Source organism: Hesperophylax consimilis, chromosome 5 (assembly GCF_061612785.1).
Source record: "Hesperophylax consimilis isolate HC1 chromosome 5, BYU_Hcon_1.0, whole genome shotgun sequence".
Classification (NCBI taxonomy): domain Eukaryota; kingdom Metazoa; phylum Arthropoda; class Insecta; order Trichoptera; family Limnephilidae; genus Hesperophylax; species Hesperophylax consimilis.
Window position 1 is genome coordinate 21720551 of NC_142840.1, and position 17301 is coordinate 21737851.

Below are 17301 nucleotides of genomic sequence, written 5' to 3' on the forward strand. Positions count from 1 at the left end.
AAATTCATAATTTGCTCTTGGAAAAATATTAAAAATACTTAGTTAACTTTTAAAAACTAATAAAAAATAAAGCATAATTTAAATTAAAGGTTTCAATGTTTGTTCTCCTTTTTAGAAGTTGCCTTCGCTAAAACTCAGAATTTCATATAACAAATTAATTACATTAGAAAAATGAGTTAAGAATCAATATAAATCTTAATTATTTTGGCAAATTCGGGGTATTTCATGCATTTTACTTTTTTTTCTAAGCCCTTTCATTTTTTGTCCGGGTTTGGGGTATTTAAATACTCTTTTTTCCTTGCATTTTTTCTACTCTTACGAAAAATTAATGAATATATAAACAAGTGGTTTTTATCGTCCGAACGCGTATTGCGTCTATTTTGCCGGAATTTCAATTATAGATGCTCCAAAAAATTGGCAACAACAACCCATCAACAACAGATAAAAAAACTACCTTTTAAAACAAGAAGGTTGAAATCTATATATTCTTCAATTTATTCCCTCATAATACACTACACCATATGCTATTATATTAAAATTGTAATTTTCAACAAAACTAAGGTAGCTGAAAATAATATCATTATTTATCCAGGTCCGGAAAGGCCAAAGGTTTAGATAAAAAGTTCATAATATCATATGGCGTTAATAAAAAGTACTTAGATTGTAAAATAACAAAAACAAATTGTTATTATCTCATTTGTTAAGTAAGGCATGAAAAAAATGACACACATAAATTAGCTTATGCGTATCGTAGTGAAAAAAACTGGTATTTATAATATTTTTTATATATGCGTTACACCCCAAAACCCTTCCAGTAGGGGGTTAAGCTTATAACCCTCGGATAACAATGAAATATATTGCTCCATAAAAAAAACTTAACGGCACAGTGTAAAAACTTTACATTTAACATAAAGGGTGAAATTTTCTTTACTCGGAACGGGCCTTTTCCTCCCTTAATGTCTGCTTGAACCAAGATATGATTTTATGTCAGTAATAGAAATAATGCGGCACTTATAATTTTACTTTCTGCACTGAAAAAACATTTGCTTTCGTGAACCACGATAACAGGATATATCTAAACGTTTACAGCTAAATAAATAAACAAATATATATTTAACAGTGTATACAACTACGACCACATTAAATTTAGTACTGATAACATCATTAAACACAAATGGCTTCAAAATTAACGATTACTTTATACATTTGTGTTTATTTTATAGAAAACTTTGGCAATTTTGTGAGTTATTGAAAACATTTTTTATCATTTTTCGATTGTTTTTTAAAATTCTACCAAAATATGTTTATACTAGACTTAAATTCAAACTAACTATTCCTCCATTGGTCACCGTGAAACAGGCAATTGCCTAGTATGGTGATCTAATGTATCTTCTCTAAATAAATCTATTAATCATGTAACATGTGCTTATAAATAAATAAATAACTTAACTTTAAAAATTACCTGTTTCACTTTGCTACCAATGCAACGGAAAACCTTTAAAGTTCAACATATGTGTGATTTAGCTGTACAATTTAAGACCAAAAAGACTTACTTACCTTAAAGCAAATCTTTACTACTTTGTAACAGAGCTTCAAATTAAAAAAACAAAATAACTGAAGGTCTAATATTCCCAACGGCGAAAAGTGCAAAAGTTTTTAATTTTTCCATATATAAAATTGAAATTATGCGCAGTCAGATTTCGTATAATCCGCATTTCCAAACTAGGTGATCTAAAGTACATGCGTTTTGTGTGCTTTACATTAATAATTTATCCTAATTAACTCAATTAACTCTTGACAGGCCAAGATGCCAAACAAAACTTCTGTAACCAAGTGGGTCTTCTGACGACCCCATGAATTTATTTTTCTGTCTTATTGGCTTTTAAACTATAGGAATCCAAATTATTTAGTCAATTATTAATGGTAACTTATTTATTTGCGCACGAATACGTAAAATGCTAAAATGTTTAGTATTTAAGCTAATATAAGGAAGATAGTAATTTTTGGTACTGCCTACTCCCCCACTTGGCTGCGGGATAGGGTTTGTAAATTGTTGCTGCGCTTCTAAGGGGATTTCATTAGATATTGTAAGTGCAGGTCGTCTGCGAAAATAATCTGCGTTCTGTTCTTAATAGTTTCGACATTACCGTTATATAAATACTACTCAACTTTGAACCCATAATTGACCTCCGCTTGACAAATCTCAAATTCATCTCATCTCATTTAAAAGTGTTGCATTAATTATTCTATTTGATCATTTATTCGAATTCTATTGATTTTTGGGTGACTCATATTTTAAATTTTATTCATTATATCGCCTAAACATATATCTATATGCCTCAATGATTATAGTACCTCACAGATTAGTTAAAGTAGCAGAAAGTAACAAATAATATCCAACAGAAAAATACACCATAGAAACATATAAGGTACTCACATAACTTGATTATAACCTAATCTCATTCCCTTAATTTTATTCATCGACCGCGGAAAAAATCTTAACCACTACTATAAAACTAATTCAACAATATGAAGATGAAGGGATTGTATTAACCTTAAAAATATTAAATGAATGAAAATATTACATGTATAGTATTGATAAATCAGTACTACAACAATATTTCTAAATAACTGATTTTAAGTGTTTACAAAATAAGTTTTTTTAAACTGTGGCATATATTAATGATATTTAGCAACTAGAATTAATGTATATAGTTATAAGTACAGCAGTTTCAGGATATTTGACAAAATTTCTGGAACAATCGGGGTATAATTATGCTGGTGATTTTATAAGTAAAGTTATCGTTTGATTCATTCGAACAGCGACCAATCATTAAAGTTGTTTTAAAATTAGAAATTAAATAATTTTTAAACATATCTAATCTGGTTTAAAAGATATATTCTCTATGATCTACAAAAACACAGAAAGAAATTTTAACTCGATACGAAAAAAGCTTTTAGCAGAATTCTGTTTTGTCGAACCACGCTTATAAATAGAATGATTTGACGCTATAAAATATTTGAATATCGATAAAAATAATGATCTTCAGTTTGAAGTAAGATGAGAGCTATTAATGAGACGGAAAATATAAGAGTTTTCAAATAACAAAAGCACCAAACAATGAAATCATTATTCTCAACGATCTCAGACATCATTAAAATAAACATTGGCAGAATCTTATGTCTTCTCTTGGGAGAAAAATTAATTGTTATGAAAAATTTTAATGTTCATTCAAATTTAAATCAGTTTCGTTATTCTTCTCTCAAAATAAATATCAAATATCAGACCGTGGGTGAATATTTTGAAAGGGGGTTTTTTTTATACAAGTATGGTTTATCCAAAAATAGTATAAATAAATTTATGACAATGTTCGCTTTCTTGATTAATAATATTATAATGGAGTTTTCTGCGTTGCGCGGGCGGTCTGAGCAGCGAGTGAAACGCTCGTTACGAAGCGTTCGAAGCCTAATGTCACAATTTGAATTCAACTCCCAAATCAAATATAAAACTAAATGGATCATTTGCTTCTTTACATAAATAATATATTTTGCTATGTTATAGTTTAATTAAGCCCCATTATCACCCATCTGTAAACCCAGGAGATTCTCTCGTCTATCAGCCTAATTAGTTCAAAGAAAACTAAATACAGAATCGGCAATCTTAGATCTGACTGACAACTTACCGCCTGGACAAAGGAGACTCCTGCTGTATGTGTATACTTAGCCAAAGCATTCGAAACGGTTTCCCACCCCATACTATCAAATAGTTATCCAGTATAGAACCCTACACTGGTAATCATAATACTTAACTGGCAGATCACTACTGTGAAAATAAAAAATATAGTTGTAAGTAATCTGTACCGGACATCAGATGGATGTACCTTAATAACTAGGGAAATGAATATTTATCTGTTATCACACATTTTACGATGCCGAATCCTTTGAGGCTTATCTCGCACGATGAGTCATCTTGATAAGATTTTAAATCACCGTGTGCGTGTCATATCGTCATTTCGGGGATGAATTACTCGCGCAACAATTCTGTGGGACCTTAATAATTAATTCTCGGCACTATGACGCATCATCATATTCCTGCTTAGATATAAAAATAATTGCTCCGCATTAACACGTGTTGAATTTTAACCCAATAAATACGCAAACAACTGGCAAAATCAGTCAATTGTCCGACGACTTTCGTGAAGTTGTGTTTCATTGCAAATCCTTCCCCAAGGTACCCCCGAGAGGTAACCGGCATTTTACAGTCGATGTCACTGGCGTAGATGTTCAGTACATAACCCTTTATTAATTCATTTCGGAGTCCCTCAAGGAAGTGTCCTAGGCCCTCTTCTAATCCTCACATATATCAATAGTCTCTGAAACCTACCCATAACTGAAAACAAATATATTTTCCAGAGGATACGGCTCTTATATGATAATATAAACTTGGCGTAAACCTTCAGTTAAACCTTCTTTCAGTTAAATCTCCTTTTTAGGCTTCAGTCTGTCAGCTGCAACCCAACCTATTGGCAATAAAAAAATAATAATTCACTCCTGTCCTGATTCTTCCTGTAATTGTCCAAACATAGAATAAGTCGCCAATAAAATATCTGGGGGTCTTGGTTGATTAACATCTACGTTAGGATCAGCACTTAGCCAGCCTTACTTTCCGAATTTGCAAGCTACCTCATGTTTTTCGGACTCCTAGAAATATCTTTACTCCTACAACACTTAAATCAGTAATCTATAGTCTCTGCCAATCCTTATAAGCATACGGCATCATCATTTGGGGTAACTGTACTCAAACTTTTATTGATACTCTACAAAAAGCACAAAAAGTGGTTATGCGTGTTATCAATAAGCGACCGACAGGATATGCCTCCATTCGACTCTTCATTGAGCATAATATCTTAAATATACGTCAAATCCTTCTAAAATTTATGCTTACATATTTCTTGTACAAATACGCTCTCACAACACAATCACATTACCAGCAAAATTATCATACAAAATATTTATAATTAAATCTGAACTGTATAATTTAAATATATTTTGAAAAATAACAATCTTTTTGAAAATATTTCAAAAAAATTCACCCGCCACAACAGAGGGGCATCCCTAGCATGGCGGGTGAAATAACACCAAAAATGTATCAACTGCAATTTTTTTCTTGAAATGAATTAAATAAATAAGCATGTATTTACATTCCACTCAAGAGAGTCAACATACCACAGACGACTGTATGCATATTGCATATCTACATGAAAATATTGAAAGTCTGATCTTTGGGATAATAAACTTGTCTGATAAACAGTTAAGAGTGTACATAGAATGATTAATTATTTATAATATTATTTATAAAATTATTGTTCTTTACTTTCAGTTCTCTCGGCCCAGAGGTCCAGAGGTAAGGAGGGCGGAGATGCGCCCCCCGGCGAGGGCAAGACCTCGGGCCCCCTGGACAACTCCCTGGGTGGGGATGGATCACGGGGCCCAGGGGCAGGCGTGGCTCCCGCAGGGGGCTCTAGGGCGGGCCCCTACTTTGACCTTAACGCCTCTAAGAACGTCACCGCCCTGCTAGGGAAGACAGCCTATCTCAACTGCCGGATCAAGAACCTCGGCAACAAAACGGTAAGAATTTTATCATTGATCGTATAAAGCGGATAGGCCTTAAAGAGAGTATCTGGAGCAATGTAACATGGTTACCAGAATCTTGATCCCCCGATATTTGACCCTCAGGACAATTGATCCCCGGAACAGTTGATCCCCCAGAGAGTTGATAATTCTGCCAGTTAATCTCTCAAACATAAGTATATCGTATTTTGTTAGTTGGTAGTATATACTCTCTGAATACTCATATATAATAAGTGACATTATTGTCAGCAAAAAATATGTTAGCGTGTTCACTCTAGACCTAGACGCCTGCAGATATAATTATATCGAGTTTTGCTGTACGGCGATATATTCTTTCTGCATACGTTATTTATTTATTTATTTATTTATTTATTTCACGCCTATTAAGGCTTTTACATACATATATATAAAAAATATTTACGAAATTATACATGAAAATAGTGCAGGAAACGACTATTAAAACAATTGCAGAAAAATAAATATAAAGTCAAAATATCACTCAACTTGATTTGATCTACACAGTATGCAGGCACAACATATAAAAAATCCAAAATATTTTTTTCTATTTCAGTTGACAAAATTATTATATGTTAGTCAAATCAAATTAAATACCTTTATTCAAATATTCCACTACTCGATGAAAAAAAAAACTTCAATAGGGTATGCTTATATATTGAAATTGATGTACTAAATATATCAACAACATCTGAGTATTTGTTTCCTAGCTGTTGAATCCGTCGCATAGGAGTATGATATTGGGACGTTGACATAGAATTACTACAATAATATGGTAGGTACTGTCTTGAAACCGACCTGCTTGGAGTATGAAAAGAGATTACATATAATAAATCAGGGGTATCAAACATTGAATTAATGATTTTATACAAACAGGTTAAATCGGAAATAATTCTGCGATCAGATAATTTTATTAAATTTAATGAACAAAGTAAGTTATCGTAATTTAGGTTTTCTCTAGGAATGCCCATTTTGAAATTTACATATCTTAAAAATTTATTTTGGATTCTTTCAATCGCATGTGAATGAATCTCATAATTTGGGGACCAAACCGTGGAATTGTATTCTACATGACTCCTTACTAGACATATATAATGTTTTTACAGTATTTACGTTATTGAAATCACTAGATACCCTTAAAATAAATCCCAACATTTTCAAAGCTTTATTGGTTATTATTTCAATATGCTTGATAAAGTTAAGTTTCGTGTCAAACCAAATACCTAAGTCATTAATTTCCGAGACAGATACTAACGACATGTTGTTAATGGAATAATCAAAAAATATTGGATACTTTATTCGATGAAACCTCATAATTTGACATTTGCTTATGTTAAGTTGCAAGCGGTTATCACGACACCATATAATTAATCTTGACAAGTTATTTGACAATATATGGCAATCGTTAATGTTTCTGATTGCTTTGAATAATTTCAGGTCGTCTGCAAACATTAACACTTGAACATCATTGAAAATATACAATACATCATTGACAAATAATAAAAACAGGATTGGTCCTAAGTGTGATCCCTGGGGAACACCACTCGTAGCAGTGAATTTGTATGAAAATAAATAAAGGGATCAGGGAGGATTATCAGGGAGCAAGTAAAACAGAAATAACCCTTTGGGGATCAAGTGCCTGAGGTCTCCATTTTCCGGGGGATCAATTGACCGGGGCATCAACTGTCCGTGAGATCAATTGTCAAAGCGTTATGGAATCCTGGAGTATGTATGACCTATCGTCGATAGAAGTAAATATTTAGTTATGACCTATCATCGATAGCTGTAGAAACTTTGGCAAGTCATCAATATCAAGTAAATGAGATACTTTCAAGTCTGAAGAGTATGCAGTTAGTTCATTGTTTCCATAAGTAAGGAATATCTTCAGAAAAACAAAAAACATTCAAAAGCCTGATAGGACTGATTATGATCATTCGGAAATATTTTTTGTTACAAACCTCGATCAAAAACGGTGTGACGATACATTACGATAAAAGTTGTTACTCATAACTCATAATCATAACACACCCGATACCCAGATGAATGAAACATAAATTAGGTAGGTACTAATACACCATGTAAGAATCGAAATATGTTTTAGGTTTTTCGACCGATCAGTGAATAAGTTGGCATCGCGTCTGGTTCCCCATTAAGGTGTTGTGAATTAAACTCCTCGGCTGGCTATGAACTCCATCTCGACACGAGGAACATTTTTCGCTTTCTGTGATAATAGTAGGAGATTTTAAAATATTGTCACGTCATTCGTAATCTTTAAAAAAACTTTTATTTTTTACTAAGTACCTAAAGCATAAAAGAAATATGAATACCTATGTAAAAAAATAAATGTACATATATTATAATATGTAGGTAAGTTTAATGTAAGAACCATATTATATATATTATATAACAGCACATAATACATGTGCCTTTTTTTTAAAAGAAAGGCAAACATTCCCGGGTTGCGAATAACCTGACAATATTTGAAAACCTCCTACTACCACCACTGGTGTTGTGATGGAGGCCTTAGCCAGTCGAGGAATTGAACACACTAAGCCTGGTTGGGATCCAAACGCGATGTCAACTCAGCCACCGACCGGTCAAAAACTATATACCTATAACCGGTATTACAATGAAAGATGCTACGAGGATCTAGCATCATTGATCCCTTCGACACCGGTGCATGATCAGGAAACACGCCAAACGCGCGTTCAACATATGTACACGGTTGAAATTTGGCATGTGAGAACGAGTCGCTTTTACAAAGTTCTTGAATTAAACAGCTCGGCTGTGAAACGATTTGTCGGACTGTTGGTGTATTTCCTCCCTCCTACAACATGGGTCTTCTCAAGACCCATGTTTACTTCTTCCTCTTCTCAAAAATAACCTCCACACAGCATCCCTAGAGATGACATAGGCCCCGAGGGAAATTATTTTTTTGAGTACTATATTACTATGTACTTTATTTATTTCATTAATATATATATATATATATATATATATATATATATATTTTAAAGAACTAATTTAAAATAGGTTTTATTATTGCTCGAGAGTGAATAAAATGTTTCGTTAACCCTAAAAGAAACCCATTCCCGCGTAAGTAGCTTTCTAATTGATAAGAAATGAACATCGAACAGCTTTATCAAAAAAACTCAGATTAAATTAAATAATTAAATCTAAAATGTTTCCAACACCATTGAATATCTCTTCAAATCAACGTTAACTTGAAGAATGAATTAAAACTCGACTAGTTTTTTTCATCTCATTTAAAATATTGTTACCATTTTAACCGATGTTTTTTTTATGAATCTATATTATCAAAGATTCTAATGATCAATTTCAAATAAACGGTATTTAAAAAATATTTATGCTGCTGAGATATTAAAAGTTGATTAGGTACCCTACAAGTTAGTGTTAAAATAAAAATTACGAAATGGTTTCCATTAATATTAAATTTGAGTAAAATTATTATCAATGTCACTGAACAAATGAATTAGATTTACCTGAATAAATTTAATTTCATACAAAATGATAAGAAGATCTCAGAATTGGATTGGTGAATAATAACCCTTTCAATCTTCATATTTCATATCATTTGAGTAAAATAGTACATTGTTAATTAAGAACAATTCTAAGATTTCTATTCCGATTTCTAACATTGTTATTCAGTGGTAAGATTCTAACTCGCTTCGCTGATTAAACCGGTTCAATGATTTATTTTATGACAGTGTTGAGGATGGTCGTAACTGTCAGAAGTGCTCTGTTATCTCCAGGGTAGTCTGGTGGCAGGAAACGCGATGATGAATGTGATACTGATTCTTCTTCTTCGATAACCTCAACGTTTTAATGGAATTATCAAAATATTATATTGTTTATAAGCAACACATTATTCCCTAAGACAGCGTAAATTGCGAGGAATCTTAACGAACAACATATGCTTATTAAAGTATTATTAGCATAGAATGAAGAATAATACAAGATAAATTATAGACCCATTTCCAAGCTTTGCATTTTTTCAAAGGTGTTCGAAAATATAGTCTATGACCAGTTATTCCCTGTGGTAAAGAATTCGATCAACGAATTTCAGCATGGATTCTTTGCAGGTCGCTCTGTTGTTACCAAATATATTAGAAGAACGAGATATGCTATGTTGGCCGCCGGACCGTAGCCGGAGTACTACCTAATTAGGGTACTTTGAACGGTATCGGGACGTGTACGCACAGAAATCTGTTCTATGTATTAGTGCGGATACCTTAGCGCAAGCGAAGGTGTGCAGTAGTATTGGTGAACAAAACCGGCGACACTCGGCAAAACAATTCCACTCAGTACGAACTGCGCGTAGCACATCTCGTTCTTCTAATATCTTTGGTTGTTACTAATCTTATAACTTTTACAAACTTCTTGTCTGCCTCCATGGATAAACGTGTGCAAGTTGATACAATCTATACCGACTATAGCAAGGCTTTTGACAAGATCAACCACAACATTCTGCTTAGAAAACTTGCTAATCATGTTATTCATGGAGACTAGCAGTTAAAAACCCGCTCCGCGGGTTTTTTTCTGCTAGGCCCTGCGGGCGGCTCTTGTTTGGGCTTCGCCCATTTTAAGTGATATTAACAACAGTTACATTTAATAGATAGATATTAGGACATTCACAGAGAGAGGGTGAGTATATATATTGTTAAAACACGGTACAGGAAGGAGTTAATTAATAATAACATGCTAAATTTATGCATAATAAGAATGACAGTTGTTTGAATAAATTAAATTTTACGTATTTGTGATGGATTATTTCAAATGAAACACTATTATTGACTACATGTCTACAACTGATATTAACTGTTATCTTAGGTACCTAATATAATTAGCTCATAGGAGACTTGCAGTGCTTAAATATGTGTTACAACCGTCATGTCTATAAGTTGAATCAATATCGTTTAGTTTGTCACAATTAAAGATAGTTATAACAAAGTTGACTTAAATAATAGATTATTACATATTGATTAATTGTACCCGTGTTTATGAATAAAAGGAGGGTAACTGTGCGATGAGATTAGCAGTCGGTTTAATTAAAAGGTGTTAATTTTACTCCAACGGGTGGTAATTCTTTACCTACAACTGTTACTGTATCTAAGAAAGTTTAAAGTTGGATTATATATACAACATCATCAGGAGAGTAAAAATCTATATATAAAGGTAGATTATTACAATATAGCGCCCCTGAGGTGATATCTCACAAAAACGGCGCTATGCAAATTGTCCAATAAATAAATAAATATAATGTTTACATTTTATTGTGTATACACCGAAGTCAAAAATTAAATATAGATTGCAATTGGGAAAGAAGAAGTGGAAGGAGGGGGGAGGGGTAAGAGTAGGCTGGGTTTATAATAATTAGGAATTACAATATCGTTAGACGGGAAAGACCAGTTGAGTGGGAAAATATTTAAAAGAGATTATATAAAAAAAATTCTCGTAAATTATATCTGCTTTTATATTAAAATGTTTCCTCGTTTCTAAAATTTCAAAATTATTTATAGTGAAGTATTTTAAGACCTGAAAAAAACAAATAGCATACAACCATAAAACAATATATTCATAAGACAAATAGCATTTAATAACGGTTATTCTAATAAATTGATAGTTGAAATACTAAATAAAAAAATTAAACATATTCTCTTCAAACGGTCTTTTTAAAGATAGAAATAAACAATGGCGTAGAATTCTGTTTGTGGATAACGATACTTCTAAAATTATATATAAAAACAATCCTGGTACTATTCAACTGGCGTTTTACACTATTAACAATGAAGAAATATATTCTTAATAATAAAGATTCGAACAAAAAAATCAGGAGTTGAAAAACTTTTTTTTTTATTTTTATAGTGAATACCTCACAAGAGTCCCAACTGCTCCCGTCTGGAGCCAGTGAGACTATGGCATCCCCAATTGGGGGATGTTGTGAGGCTGAAAGTAAGTGGGGAAGGGAAAGAGGAAGGTGGGGAAGTACCTGGCTATTCAGATCTAGTCACTAAACACGGCTAAAGCCATTTGGAGCAACGTTTCAATTCTGAATGGTGGTCTTACACCAGGGCGATACTGGTAGTATCTTCCACTCTGGAACGTGCCGCAAATATACTATATATTATTTTAATTAATTAATTGTGAAATAACACAAATTAATCAAATAAAATTTATTTGCGCACGCCGGGTTCGAACCCGCGACCTTCGGAATGGCAGTCCAATGCGTTACCACTGGACTATGCCGGCCGTCAACTGGGATGATTGTAATTTCTTTTACAAAGGTAGAACCAATAGAAAATTTGAAGTCAGAACTAAAGAATATCGCAGGGCTCTAAATGGAAATAGTGAATCTGAGTTGGCAAATCATCTTTTGAATAATGATCACACTTTCGATAAAAAATTCAGGTCTTAAAATACTTCACTCAGGATATAGAGCATCGCAAATAAATAATTTTGAAATTTTAGAAATTAGAAAACATGTCAATATAAAATCAGATATAATTAATAAACAACAAAAAAAAATAATAATAATGAAAAATGCCATTACAAAGTGATAAGCTTCCAGAAGAAATCTTCTTATTAAACGCTTGTTAATCGTAAGAGGTCAAATATTGTGAGCTGCATATTTAAATATTCGCGGCATTCATTTGGTTCGTTTTTAGACCGCCAGAGGTACGCTCTGTCGGCGAACTAATCTATAGCCGTGCGTATCGGCCATTGAAGGAACGCGTGATTTTTTTATAAACGTCAAACAAATCACGTAACTGTGGATAATTTTCACTGTAATGTAATTAATCCAATGGATTATGAACTTTCTAAAACATATTTTCTTTGATATTATCCAAAAATTATATGAGCAGAAACGATGGTTTTGAAGAAATCTCGTATTATTATGAGGCGATCCTATTTTAGTATGAAATCGTGTCTTAATTTTCAAGTTAGCGGAATTCAACCGAAACAGACAATTTAAATTTGACCAATCAGAGGGCCTACATCGTCCAGACGCTGGAGTATTAATACTATCAGATCTCCTTCGTTGGTTATCCTCATACGTAACGAACAGGTCCCAGGCTGATTGACGGCCGGCATAGTCCAGTGGTAACGCATTGGACTGCCATTCCGAAGGTCGCGGGTTCGAACCCGGCGTGCGCAAATAAATTTTATTTGATTAATTTGTTTTATTTCACAATTAATTAATTAAAAATTAATTAAAATAATATATAGTATATTTGCGGCACGTTCCAGGGTGGAAGATACTACCAGTATCGCCCTGGTGTAAGACCACCATTCAGAATTGAAACGTTGCTCCAAATGGCTTTAGCCGTGTTTAGTGACTAGATCTGAATAGCCAGGTACTTCCCCACCTTCCTCTTTCCCTTCCCCACTTACCTTCAGCCTCACAACATCCCCCAATTGGGGATGCCATAGTCTCACTGGCTCCAGACGGGAGCAGTTGGGACTCTTGTGAGGTATTCACTATAAAATTTTAAAAAAAAAGCTGTGACAGTGGGTGGATTTTCCTCCGTCTGGAAAATCATTACTTCCGGTGTGCCTCAGGGGTCCATTTTGGGTCCTTTGCTTTTCTCTATCTATATTAATGATATCACGACATGTTTTCACAACGCTCAAATTTTATTATTTGCTGACGATATGAAGATATACCTTCCTATAAGCTCCCCGGACTGTTCTGCGCGTTTACAAGCAGATCTTGATCGACTGACGGATTACTGTCTCAGAAATAAGCTTTTTATCAATATTTCTAAATGTTGCAAAGTCACATTCACACGTAACCGTGTGAAAATACTGCATGATTACACCATTTCTGGATCGATTTTAACAAATAAAGACTATGTGCGTGATCTCGGGGTTTTCTTGGACTATAAACTTACCTTTGATAAACACGTTGATAACATTGTCACCAAAGCATCAAAAAGTCTTGGTTTTGTACTGAGAACATGCAAATTTTTCAAAAATACTAAGACATATCTGACTCTCTACAATTCACATGTTTGTCCTTACCTGGAGTACTGTTCACCGGTTTGGAACCCGCGCTATATTGTTTATGTTAACAGGTTAGAAAGAGTTCAGGAACGATTTCTCAAATTCCTCAATTTTAAATCATTTAACATATACAACTCTTACGACGAAATCGAGAAACATTTTCGAATCACGAAACTTCTCAACAGGAGGATTGTCGCTAATCAGATGCTCTTGTATAAAATTATTAACTCAAAAGTTGACTGCCCGGAGTTGCTGAACAAAATAAATTTCCATGCGCCAATTCGATACAGCAGACAAAATACCCTTTTCTACATTGATAGATGCAATACCAATTCCAACGAAAATGAATTTATGCAAAGGGCATGTAACTACCATAATAATAAATTTGCAAATATAGACACTCGTGCTGACATATTCACTGCTAGTTACTATCACTACAGAATTTCATTGGATCACATTCTAACTCATATTGATATCACATTTTAACTCATATTGACTGTTAAATTGATTTTTTTTTTTTTTAAAGAAAGACAAACATTCCCGGGTTACGAATAACCCAACAATGTTTGAAAATCTTCGACTACCACCACAGAAAGCCGAAAATGTTGCTTGTGTTGTGATGGAGGACTTAGCCAGCCGAGGAATCGAACACGCGACGCTCGGGTGAGACCCAAGCGCTATGCCCACTCAACCACTGACCGGTCTGTGACACTGATTGTACCAAATATTTTAATATTACTTGCGTGGCAACTTTTCCTTATCCTTCTCCTCCCCTTTCCCGTTCCAACCCAAGTCTATTTAAGTATAGATATTATGGCAGCGTGGAGTCGCCAGTATGATAGCGATGTGTGGAGTGTAATTTACGATGGCTGCCGGTATCGTAAATCTGTGTTCAAGGAATTCGGATGATTGAAAGATAAAGGTCTGCGATCTTTGTTGAATTTATTTGCGAAAATGAATTTACAAGTTATGCGAACGCAGAGACGGTGGTAGTGGAGAGTGGTGGTTTGGTCGAAAGTTGAAACTAGAATGACGGAGAGCCGTCTTCCCGTCCGCGCTTAGCTCCTCCGGGGCTTCAGGCGGCGGAGTAATTATTTTAGTGTTATCATATGTGGGATGAGTTAAAGTAGTCCCACATGCCTCCCCTCCAGCGTCTCTACGCGATACAAAGACATATAGTACATGTTTACAACAATGAATATTTTACAATGTCAATAATAATTTACAAAAACACAAGTCCATTTATAATCTAAGGTACATAATGTTGTGATAATATTGCGCTCGGTTAGCGACAGGAAAGTAATAACAAAGTAATAATAATAGTGGCTCCATGCCGCCGTTGCATAGTAACTGTGGCCGTACGAATTTTTATTCGCCGTAGTAAATAGGTACATAAATGATATACAGGTAACATAATTATTGATAAACGGCGAGCGCTAGTCGCAATGTACTTAGCGTAGTAGTGAGCTACCTGTGTAAACTATGATTGTTTACGATGATTTAAAATAGCTTGTTATGACAGTTCTATTGTTGTTTTTACTAATGCACTTTTGTCAGAGTACATAGTATTGTGAATATTTACATAATAAAGATTTTATTGTAGGATGCTTATATATGTGTATTATTGATAGTAAATTTTATATTGTTTTTTTTGTTTGTTTTAGTAACAGTAATTTATTAAATTGGCTGACATTTGCGATATGATAGTTACAAATAATTTATGAAATTTATGGATACGTCAATATTAGGTTTTTGGTTAGTTTATTTTGCTAATTACTGTGCCTTAATTGTGGTATTGCCAAATTATTACTGCGCTTGATATCTGTCCGGGAAATGAACATGTCTTCCGGATCGAGTTGTCATTTTTGTTATTGGAGGCTGTGTGACGGTTCCTCTTGATGGAATTTCTTCTGTGCTTTGAAAGAATGCAGGTTTCAACTTGTCTATTAGCTTAAGGGTGATATGCGGTAGTCGTGATGAGAGATGATGTGTGACGGATATTGAATGCGGGTTCGATGCCCGGATGCCCGGATGCGGGCGGTGGTTTGCTGGTCGTGCGTGAGTCGGTGGGTCGACGTCGGACGCTGTTGACCGGACTCGATGATGGTCAGGCGCTGGGGAAGAACGTGGTTCTTCACTACGGTGCTGACAGGAGGCCGAAGGTACGGTGGACCTTGTAGGCGGTTGAGCGGGAGGTGTTTAGACCAGTGAGGATGTCGCGTATCCTCGTGGTGGTCGTGGTGCTTGGATGAAGCGCTGGTCCGATTGCAGGAGCCAGGGCGTTCAGATCCGATGTAGCGCTGGCCTGGCACGACGGCCGGGGCCGGGGCGCTACAGTGATGTCCCGATGAGTCCATGAATATCGTCCTTCGCGCGATGAAGCTGCGCGGGTTTTTATTTGTGTTTCTCTCAGATTGTTGACGCTTAAGTTGAAGAAGTGTAAGAAGTCTGCTCCCGTATGTTTTTATATGTTTCCCACTAGCACTGTATAATGTGGTGGGGCATTGTCGTTTTCCGACTTGTTATTAATAAAATTACATGGTTTAATGCAATTATGTGATTTGTTACCGAATTTTGCGTGGTAACTGCAGTAGCCGTGTGAAGTGTTATTCGTGTTTAACTGGCTACCGCGTGACCTAGAACGAGGTCGGTGCGCGGAATTTGGGTATGATGTCGATGGATGACGCCATTCGCGGCGGGTGCTGGTATTTCGGTTTTCGAAATTAATGTTTGCCTGTCCATGATCATCTCTCCGAGTTGTTTTAAGTCGATTGACTTCTAGAGTGAGTGCCGAAATTTGTTCTTGTAAATTTTGTAATATAGCACTGATGTTTGGATTCGAGTTCGGGATGCCATTATGATGATTATTGTCCATAGTTTCACATTCAGATTTTTGATAAACTTCCGAGATTTTATCTGCTGCAGATGCTAGTTGTAACAGATTGTCGTCGGGTAGTGCGGTAAGTATGGCCTGAATGTGTTGCGGGAGTCTTTGTAGCCAAAGTACGCGTAAGATTGGGCTCTCCGATAGCCCGGGACCAGCGAGTTCATGGATGAGTCGAAGCAGTCCAGAAGGTTTCCTGTCCTCGAGCTGTAGTCCGGTTAGAAGACGAGTGAGTCGCTTTTCTTCAGAATCTTGTAATCTCTCGATGAGTGCTGATTTGAGATGAGTATACTTGTCTGCTGCAGGAGGATTGATGACGATGTCGCTTACGGTCCTGAGGGTCTCCATATCCAAAGCGGCAACAATAATGTTGTACTTGGTGAGGTCATCCTTTAGTCTTGAGTTGGAAATTTGGCTTTCAGCTTGTGCGAACCAAAGTGCAATGTTGTCGCGCCAGCACGCGGGTAGTTTAACCGAGACAGAGTTTATTGTTGTGTCCATTGTGGAATTATTACCGTGGATTTCGTTCGATGTCTGGTTATTCTCGAATGACATATTGTTTTGATAATACGGCAAGCAATAGGCAGTATAAAATAGGCAGATTTATGTGTAAAAATAGCAAGGAAACAAAAGCAATGACGACAGTAAATTTAGATTTAGAAAAAAAAAATTTAAAAATGTTAGATTGATGGTATCCATAAATTTCAAAAATCCTTTAATCTAGAGTGCATACAATGTAGATAATG

General features: G+C 34.9%; 1 protein-coding gene across 1 annotated transcript in view; it reads left to right on the forward strand.

The window, feature by feature from the left end:
* Nucleotides 1-17301, forward strand: part of LOC149423637 (neurotrimin-like) — a 230875-nt gene that overhangs the window by 127176 nt on the left and 86398 nt on the right. The window contains exon 4 of the mRNA XM_089631694.1: nt 5381-5628. Within this exon, the coding sequence (XP_089487820.1) occupies nt 5381-5628 (248 nt within the window). The remainder of the gene's footprint in view (nt 1-5380; nt 5629-17301) is intronic.